Genomic DNA, 10,296 nt, shown 5'->3' with positions numbered 1-10,296 from the left:
GTCCGGATTGTGTTTTGGAGGTCTGTATCTCATTTAGGCTTGAAATGGCGAAAGTCAAATTTTTAGAGTTTTGGGCCGGTAGTGGAATTTTTTATATTAGGGTCGGAATCCGATTCCGAAAGTTGGAATAGGTCCGTAATATCTAATATGACTTGCATGCAAAATTTGGGGTCAATCAGACGTGGTTTGATAGGTTTAGGCATCGGTTGTAGAATTTTGAAGTTTCAAGTTCTTTAAGTTTGAATTGGAAAGTGATTTGTGATTTTAGCATTTTTTTTTTATGTGATTTGAGAGCTCGACTAAGTTCGTATGGTATTTTAGGACTTGGTGGTATGTTTGGTTGAGGTCCTGGGGGACTCGGGTGAGTTTCGGATGCTTAACGGATCACTTTTGGACTTTGGAAGATAGAAGATTTCTGGTGTTCTGTTGCAGGCATTTTCTTCATCGCGTTCGCGAGAGAGTCCTCGCGTTCGCGTAAGGTACCTGGGAAGGGCAGCTGAATTACTCTTCGCGTCCGCGATGTCTCTCTCATGTTCGCGAAGGTGTGGAACCTCAAAGCTATGCGTTCGCGACATGGTCCTCGCGTTCGCGAAGAAGAACTGGAGGCAACCGAGATTTCATGCTTCGCGTTCGCAATGGAGATCCTGCATTTGCGAAGGGTCAAGCGGAGTGGTCTTCGCATTCACGACATGTGAGGATCTTTGGGCCGAAGTAAATTGTACTTCGCGAACGCGAGGGTGTGGCTGCGTTCGCGAAGAAAGGCGCGTCTGGGCAGTATTAAAGTTTCCAAAAACAGGGGTTATGTTATTTTTATCAAAAACTTGAGTTGGGAGCTCAAATTTTGGATGAGGGACGGAGGGATTTTCAGATATATCTATTGGGTAATGATTCTTAACTCTTTTATTGTTATATTCCACTAATCTATGCTTGAATTCATCGTTTAATTTCAGATTTGGGGTGAAACATTGAGAAAAGTTCTTAGGCCGAATTTTGGGGATTTGATCAAGATTTTTGGTATCGGATTTGAACAATTTTGATACGAGTAAACTCGGGAGTGAATGGGTGTTCGTATTTTGCGACTTTTACTCGATTCTGAGATGTGGACCCCACGGGCGATTTTTGAGTTAATTTCGGAATTTTTGTTCAAATATTGATTTCATTAATTAGATGAGTCTATTATGGTTGTATTTATGATATATAATTGCTTTTGGCTAGATTTGGGCCATTCAGAGCCAAATATTCGTGGGAAAGGCATTGTGACCGATTGATTGAGCTTGGTTCAAGGTAAGTGGCTTGCCTAACTTTGTGTGGGGGAAATCCCCTTAAGATTTGAAACTATTGTGATATGTGAGCGTCGTGTACGTGAGGTGACGAGTACGTACACGGTCTAGTTGTGGTAAAACCCAATTTTCTTACTGAGCAGCAACATGTTTTCCTGTTATTTTGAGTTATACTATTTTAATGAGTACAAATCTATTTTATTCTTAACTAAGTTACTCCAATATGTGTAGCTATCATGTTTAGTCTATTACAACATGTCTACGTTTCTTAATTGTTTATGTGAATTATGTGCAGCATGCTTAGTGAATTTCCCGCTCCTTCCCTCACTGGTACCTAGCCTAAATTGTAAACATTTCGTGATGTAGTTGTATTTCTATATTTCGCGCTGTATATTTACTTTGGGACTACGGAACGGTATTCCGGGAGATCCCTCTATCTTGCATATTTAAATTGGGACTACATACGTATTCCGGGAGATCCCCCTGTCTTGCATATTTATTTTGGGACTACGGACGTATTCCGGGAGATCCCTCAGCACTGCATATTTACTTTCGAACGACGGACGTATTCCGGGAGATCCCCTTGTACTGCATATTCATTAGGGACTACGGGACAGTATCCCGGGAGATTCTACATTGTGTATACCTTGTTCTAAGCCGAGGGTTCCCTTGACTGTTAAATTTCTTTGAAAATTTTCTTTAACTGTTTACCGTAAAACTTACTTATATCTTTTTACTGTTTAATTTATTATATTTATTCTGGTAGGGCCTTGACCTGACCTCATTACTACTCGACCGAGGTTAGGCTTGGCACTTACTGAGTACCGATTATGGTGTACTCATGCTACTCTCTGCACATGTTTTTCGTGTGCAGATCCAGGTGCACCTTATCAGCCGTACTATCAGTGAGCCGGGACAGCTTTGGAGACTTCAAGGTATATCTGCCGCGTCCGCGGACCTCGGAGTCCCCTTCTACTCTTTCTCATGTCCATTATTTTCTGTATCTTCCTTGTTAGATTCTGATGTATAGAGACACTAGACTTTTCCTTCTGTAGTATGTGATTCACGATGTTCCAGGTTTTGGGGATTGTTGTGTATTTTTAAATAGTTGGTTAAATTTTTATTTTTATTTCATTATTCCGCAAAGTGTTAGGCTTACCTAGTTGTAGAGACTAGGTGTCGTCACGACGTCACACGGAGGAGAAATTGGGTCGTTACAGAACCATGTCGATGACGAAGCTTCTAGTAGTGAAGATGGAAATTATAGAATACAAAACACTCATTGAATGGTGTGTATTGCAAAACAAAGTCTTGAACTTGTGAATATTTAGTTGGGAACAACTATGAATGATGATTGTATTGTTGATATTATTTTGTCATTGAACATTTGCATAGTTGTTGTTATGGTTGGCGTTGTTGTTATTAGCATTGTGGTTGTGGTTGTGGTTGTTATTAGCATTGTTGTTGGTTAATTGTTGTTGTTGTTGTGGTTGTTGTTGGTTAATTATTGTTGTTGTTGTTGGTTAATTGTTGTTGTTGTTGGTTAATTATGGTTGAATGGAAACAATAAAATGCTGCCATTATAGGATGGATATTGGTTGTAATTGGCAAGTGGTGTAGCTTAAAAGCAGGCATATTCTGCCCGATTTTTACCCAGAAAACCGATTGAAGTCGATTGAAAATCTCATTGTTGTTCCAGAAATTCAAAATTTCTGACCGAGTTCAGTCGGAAATTTCAAATGAATTATGCAGAATCTTGAAATTTCCGACCGAAGTCGGTCGAAAATGACTTTTTAAATTTATTTATTTTTTTAGTATACGGACCGATTTTGGTCGATTTATTACAATTTAAAAATAATTATAAAATTATAATATATTTAAAATTTCTACTGATGTCGGTCGCTATTTGAAAATTAATAATAAAAAAATTAATTAATATCGACTGATTTTGGTCGGTATATTTATCTCTGTTGTGAGTCAACGCGTTGAAATAACCATCCGTTTTTGGTCGGAAAATTTCAACCGATTTCGGTTGTAACACCTTAGCGACCATTATGTTTTTGACTAGGAAATCGGTCGCTTTTCCTCAAATTCCGTCCCATATCGGTCGATTTTCTTGGACGAAATTAGGCAATTTTCTAGTAGTGTTATTTCATAAACTAAAACATCTGTATATGGCGTATCTCCTTATTAATCCTTGTTGGGAGGGGTGTTCAAACCGAACCAGAAAGTCGTACCAAACTGAAAAGTCAAACCAAACCGATTAAAAAACCCGATTATGTTTGGTTTGATTTGATTTGGTATTGAGTAAAAAAACTCAAACCAAACCAACATAAAAATATATTATTTTTATATATACTTTTAAGATTTTATATAAATTTTTCTTCAAAAATGTCTAGAAATATTTGAGATCCTCTCATGGTTAATATTTAATAGAACTATGAAGTGCATTCATTTTTATTTACTTTAAATAATGGATTGTATCACTTTCTTATCAAGTATTTTTAAAATGCGTCAATCATCTCTTTGTTCTTCATATTCATATGTCAAGATTTCTTATATCTTTTTAAAAAATTTATGGTATTTAGATAATTGAAAAATAAATAGAACATATCATTATTTAGGTATCATATAGATTTTAATGTTTAATTATTAAATTCGATTAACCTTGAAAGTGTACATCAACGAAAATTTATTGTTAGATGACTAAGAAAATAACTATCATGTGATACTAAAAATATTCTCCCTTAAGAATATTTTAATAGATCATATGTTGTCAAATTTTTAAACTTTTACTAAACATATAATCACTTATCAAAATTGTATTTATAACTTTAACAAAGTAAGTGTAACGACCCGGCCGGTCGTTTTGAGCGTATTAGCCGCGATCTCCTATTTACTGCATTCCCCGTATCTGTTTCTGCTTATGTGACTTGTCGGGAGGTCTTGTTTTGGTTTCGGAGTGTTTTGGGACACTTAGTCCCTAAAACGGAAGCTTAAGTCTCAGAATTTTGACCATAGTCGGAAGTGTGTGAAGCCAACTCCGGAATGGAGTTCTGTCGGTTCAGTTAGCTTTGTTGGGTGATTTTGGACTTAGAAGCGTGTACGGACTGTGAATTCGAGGTCTGTAGCTTATTTAGGCTTGAAATGGATAAAGACAAATTTTCAGAAGTTTGACTGAGGGGTGACTTTTTGATATCGGGGTCGGATTACGATTTCAGAAGTTGGATTAGGTCCGAAATGTTGAATATGACTTGTGTGTAAAATTTGAGGTCAATCGGGCGTGGTTTGATATTATTCGGCATCGTTTGTAGAATTCAGAGGTTTAGAAGTTCTTTAGGCTTGAATCTGGGTGTAATCGGTGTTTTGGTGTTGTTTTGAGTGATTCGAAGGTTCGACTAAGTTCGTATTGGGTTATATGACTTGTTGGAATATTTTGTTGAGGTCTCGGGGGCCTCTGGTAGATTTCGAGCGGTTAACGGACTTGATTTTTGAGTTGATGAAGCAGCTAAAGAGCTGCTTCTACTGGTGTAACTGCACCTGCGAAGTGGGCACCGCAGGTGCGAGCACACAGAAGCGTGGCATGAATCGCAGATGCAAGAAAGGCCATGAAGGACAGGGGTCGCAGGTGCGAAGAATTTCCCGCACCTACGGTAGCGCAGATGCGGACAAGTGGACACAGGTGCGGGGGCAGCTAGGTTAGAGTGACTCCGCAGAAGCGAGGCCAGGGCCGTAGATGCGCGTTTGCAAGTGTGGAACCTGGAGTGCATGTGCGGGGCCTGGAGGTGCAAGTGACTTCCGCAGAAGCGACATTTTCACCGCAGATACGGCGTCGCATGTACGATAATAGGTCCGCAGATGCGAAAAGTCTGGGCAGAAGGTTTAAAAGCAAGGGTTCGCGATTTTAGTCTTATTTCAATATTTTGGACTCAGACTTAGGCGATATTGGAGAAGATTTACGAGGTGATTATTGAGGTAAGCTTCTTGTACTTATTTTGGATCATAAAACTAGTTTCCCCACTGATTTCCCCCACCTAATTAGTGAAATTTTGAAGTGAAATTTGGGGGTTTAGGGCTTGAGAATTGGAGAGTGAATTTTAGGGATTTGGATGACCAAATGGTGTCGCATTTTGATAAATTTAGTATGGTTAGACTCGTGACTGAATGGCTTTTCGGGTTTTGTGACTTTTGTCGGATTTCAAGGCGTGGGTCCGGGGGCTTAGTCGAGCGTATTTCGGATTTTGGCTTATAATTTTGTATTTTTCTTGTGGAATTGATTCCTTTAGCCTATATTGATTATATCGTACTACTTGTGGCTAGATTCGGGGCGTTAGGAGACTGATTCGAGGGGCAAAGGCATTTTGGAGTAGGATTTGCTCGGTTTGAGGTAAGTAACGCTTTCAAACTTGGTTCTGAGGGTTTGAAACCCTGAACTATGTGCTATACGATTGATATTGAGGTGACGCACATGCCAAGTGATGGGTGTGCGAGCGTGCACCATGAGAATTGTGGCATGGTTGAAACCATGGCACTGTATAGTGACTTTATTTTGTTGATATCCGTGTTTTGATCATGTGATAAAGTAATTGAGCTGTCCATCATGCTAGATATCATGTTTAGGCTTTATGCCAGTACTATTGGGACCCCTAGTGGTTGTTTCTTGCTGTCATCTCACTGATTTCATTGATATTATGTACTCAGTCATGTTCATGCATTTCATATCACATCTACGTCTCAGTTTTTATTTATTGATACATCATATCATTGTTTCGGGTTAGTTTTCATGATATTGTGAGCCTGTGAGTGAGACTGGAGAGATTGATGACTGAGTGAGGCTGAGAGCCTGATTATGAGTGACAGTTATGGGATCGGGATGCACGCCGCAGCGGTTATACTGATTTTACGATAGCGCATGGGTTGTAGGAGCCCCTCTGGAGTCTGTAACACACCCCTAGTGAGCGCGGTTGATATTATTGAGGGATGGATCTTCCCCGGACATGGATCTTGTCTGGAGTACTTGATACCTGGAGATGGACCTTCTCCACGGGGCTGGATTGACCTTTCTCGGTACTGGGTGACTTATAGTCAGTGATGTATATGTTCCGGGATAGATCTTCCCTGGGCCGTATGGGCCATATACAGTACCGAGTGGTTGAGCATTCGAGAGTGTAAGCACATGAGGCTAACAGCATGGTGCATCACATACAGCATGTGTATTGGCATGTAGAGATAGCAGAGTTATATTCTTTACATTGTTCGGATATGCCTCACTTTACTGTTTTGAGTTGCCTATTTAATTTGAAAGCATGCCTACTTTTCTGTTCAGTTATTTCTATTTTATCTGTATCGGTTGAGTTCGTCACTACCTTTCAGTCCAAAGTTTGGACTTGTTACTTACTGAGTTGGATGTACTCACGTTACTCCCTGCACCTCGTGTGCAGATCCATGCGTTTTTGGTCACGGCGGCGGTCACTAGTTGTATTTTCAGTTTATTTCTCTAGACACTGTAGTGGACTGTATTCTGATTTAGACGCTCATGTACTCTATGACACCACGGTTTTGGGATGGATTGTATTGTATTTTGGATATTTCTGTTTTCAAAAAGGTTTTTCTAAATTATTAAATTGCTTATGTGTTTATGTTCAAAGATTTTTCTGTGTTGAGATGTTGAGTTGTGGCTTGCCTAGTTTCACGATAGGTGCCATTACGACGGTTAGATTTTTGGGTCGTGACAGTAAGAATGAAATAATATTCACATAATAAAAAAATTCAAAAAACTCGTAAAATCCGACAAAACCGAACCAACCCGGTCCATGTACAACCCTAATTGGTGGTTAGAAAATTTAGCAGACCAGATTTTGCAATCTCAATTGGACAGTTGAAGCATCAATCCCTAATCTCGTTATTTTCACCTACAACCATAAGATAACAAGAAAGGCATTGTTTAGTTGCTAAATTTAACTAGCTACATTTTCCATCATCTTTCATACTAATAATAAACTCATAAATGAATTACCTGAGCGTGGATTGTATAGAAAACCTTATCGCAAATTGTTGAAAAATGAGCAGTAACAACTTGAGCTCCTCCTTCCTCTAAGATGTTTATAACTTCTTGCATTGTGAAGTACTTCTTTTTCAAACCACTAATTAAAATTACCTCTAGAGTTGAACCCAACTCTCTAACTTCAACCGCAGGTGTTTCTAAAGTACAAGTTGTCATTACTTTCTTTGAATACCTACTTCTTTCACCTGTGCCTTGTGCTACGAGCTCGTCCTTCCTTCTCTTTAATACCTCTACTCTTTCTTTTAATTGCTCAATGTAAGTAATAGCTTGATCAACTTGGTCTTGTTGTGAAAGCATCTCCTGAAATTGTTTCTCTAGGAAGTCAGGAAAAATATAACAACCTACATATCTTTAAGGAAAACAAAAAGGGAAAGTTGATTTACCGAACAAGATTATATTTTATGCATTGAGTCACACTACGAATAATATTGAAACCATATTTAAGGTTCGAGGCTATAGTTGTCTTAAGATATTGAGCCAATGCAACACAACTTTTAAACAAGCTAATAGGCATTAAAAGAAACTCAAAGAACTTCTATTTGACAGCCGAATTTCAATCGGTGAGTTTGAGCAAGAATCGGGTATAAAATTCATCAAATATATGAACTTTTTCTAACGAGCTAGTTTGTACAAATTAGGAGTATTAAATAACACCTCTCATCACATGTAAAAACGAGTACTAAGGTAACTAGGCATTTTCTTAATTGATTTTCCTCGTAATGCAAAAGCAAATTAAAGGTTGTACTACTTCATCCCTACCGTGTGGTCCAAGAAAGGCTACGGAGTCAAAGTGCGAACCTAGTTTAAGCGAATAGCAGCAATAATTGCACAACTGAATCTGAAAAATGTACATTAATAGCAAGCTTTTAAAATCTCTAAAGTTAAAAGGCCCTCAAAATCTGAGAATTAAAGAACCGTGAGATCCCGAAAATCCCCATCAAAAGGACTTGGTTTTGAATTGAGGTTCAGCAGCTCTCGACCGTGCCAGGATTATAGCATCTAAGGTTCACTCTTTATTTGCAGTTAATTTCACTTTTGTTTCTTTTTCGCAAGAGGACTCATGAAGTATACTTTTAGTATGATATTTTTGTGGATTTGATTTTATTTAAACACAAAAAGAAGTACTAAAAGGAAAAAGAAGAGGACATTTTCTCCTCTCACTTAACCACCACATGCACTTGATACGGTGCAAACAATCATAAAAACATAATCATATATAAGATCAGAATATACAAAGATGAGTGAGAGAGAGAGAGAGATAGGGTTTAACGTACGCACCGTAGAGGGTTTGAAGTGGTGGGGAGGAATGAGAGAACTAAGCTTAGAACAAAGAAACTTCATATAGATTCTTCTGTTCCTTTCCACTGTTTTCCTATCAGGCTTTTCTGTACTGATAATGCTTCTTTCCATTTGAATTAATATTGTTGGTCACTCTCTTCTTAAGCAAATCTGGTTTTGCAGTAACCAAACCAGAAAGTTTTGATTAAAGTATTAATAAAGGAGATGAAGGGTATTATTTATAAAGGGAAAAGAGGGGAGGAATTATCAAAATTTGAACGTCACTGTTTATGAAACTAAAAGAGTAAGTGTCAACGTCATTATACATGGGGAGTGAGATGAATACTTTGACTTTTACCTGTCCCACCGCGCTAATAAAATGTGCAACCGCATAGTACTCTCAGAATACTTATAATTAAGAAAGAAAAACTCCTTTTTGTTTCCTTCTAATTTTTATGTTTTTTTAAGTATCGCTCGTGTTTAAAATATAGGTTATGAAAAAGTTGATTTTTGTAATAAGAAATTTCTCACGTGGGCATGTACCTGTGGCAAAATTATGATATGGCAATGACATGTCATTTTCCAACGCTGAAATTTTGACTTTCTAGTGTTTTGTATTTTATGGGCTACTAATACATAGTTTACTGATTTAACTATTATAAAAACTAATTTTATGACTTTAGTATTACAAATAGTTAGTTTAGTGAATTTGCTGTTACAAAAAATAGTTTAATAACTTTAGCATTACAAAGAATAAATTTGATGATCACCTGTGAAATTAACCCCTTACATTTATGTTCCACCCACCTCATTTTATAGTCTTTTTTGAATTATATATACATGTACATATCCCTCGTATTCCAACTCCACCTCCTTCTTCGTACGTGTAAAATAATTTCTACCATAGCGCTTTTAAAGTTTCAAATGCTGAAATAATTAATTAAACGGTTTTGGCTTCTCACTGTAATTAAGTTTTAGTTTTGCTCTCATTATTTTGTCCAAAAGCCGAAGCACTACCGCACACTCTTTATGTTTGGTTCACAGACTAATTATGTAGGAATTATAATATAAAAGTTATCTATGCAGTTGATATAATGTAGGATTTGTTAGGGTGATTTGGTAAGTAAGAATTAATATGTCGTGAGTGCTTAGTTTAAAGACTTTTTGGTCTTTAGTTACTCTTATCCATGAATTGTTAATACGAATTCTCTTATCCCACATAAAATAATAGATTCCCGAATCAAACGACTGTAAGATTAAAAAAATTTAGAATCTTTTTTTAATTACTGGAATAGTTATAACAAAAAACCAAATATGTTGCTTGTGTTGTGATAGGTTCATGTTTACCCTTAAAAATGAGTAACAATTAAATTTGTACGTAGTTTAAATGATACGTGATTTAATTCAGTACGAATGATATGAGAACATCAAATAATTAGATTAGAGGGAATAGACAATCAAACCAATCGTAATGGAATAATCAAGCTTGGTCTTAAGTTGAACACTGAAATTCGGCCTCGATCAAACCATTGATATGGGCTCGGTTGCATTAAATAAGAGAGTAACTTAAGAACACTTTGGATAATAGCTAGAAGACAAAAATGAACTTTTATTGATTTGATATGCGTGTTAACAGTGTGTCAGAATGAAAATATTCTTTCCTTTATATAGTAG

At 37.2% G+C, this 10,296-nt stretch overlaps 1 protein-coding gene across 1 annotated transcript; it reads right to left on the bottom strand.

The window, feature by feature from the left end:
• Positions 1–7,065: 7,065 nt before the first annotated feature.
• Positions 7,066–8,809, bottom strand: LOC107803397 (transcription factor bHLH162-like). The gene is made up of 3 exons (XM_016627100.2): positions 8,623–8,809; positions 7,297–7,644; positions 7,066–7,192 (listed from the first exon to the last, which is right to left on the bottom strand). Exons 1-3 carry the CDS (start codon positions 8,752–8,754, stop codon positions 7,124–7,126), a joined length of 549 nt encoding a protein of 182 aa, XP_016482586.1. The 5' UTR covers positions 8,755–8,809; the 3' UTR covers positions 7,066–7,123.
• Positions 8,810–10,296: the final 1,487 nt, after the last annotated feature.

This window comes from Nicotiana tabacum, chromosome 4 (assembly GCF_000715075.1).
Source record: "Nicotiana tabacum cultivar K326 chromosome 4, ASM71507v2, whole genome shotgun sequence".
Classification (NCBI taxonomy): Eukaryota; Viridiplantae; Streptophyta; class Magnoliopsida; order Solanales; family Solanaceae; genus Nicotiana; species Nicotiana tabacum.
Note: the sequence above shows the minus strand (reverse complement) of the source record. Positions and strands in the feature narration are given on the sequence as shown.

Bases quoted from the DNA above. Each gene is read 5' to 3' on its own strand.
- LOC107803397 (XM_016627100.2), bottom strand. From the start codon at position 8,754: ATGGAAAGAAGCATTATCAGTACAGAAAAGCCTGATAGGAAAACAGTG. The intron at 7,645-8,622 runs GTGCGTACGTTA...AAACAATTTCAG, and splicing joins ACCACTTCAAACCCTCTACG to GAGATGCTTTCACAACAAGA. The intron at 7,193-7,296 runs GTAATTCATTTA...TTATGGTTGTAG, and splicing joins TCTATACAATCCACGCTCAG to GTGAAAATAACGAGATTAGG.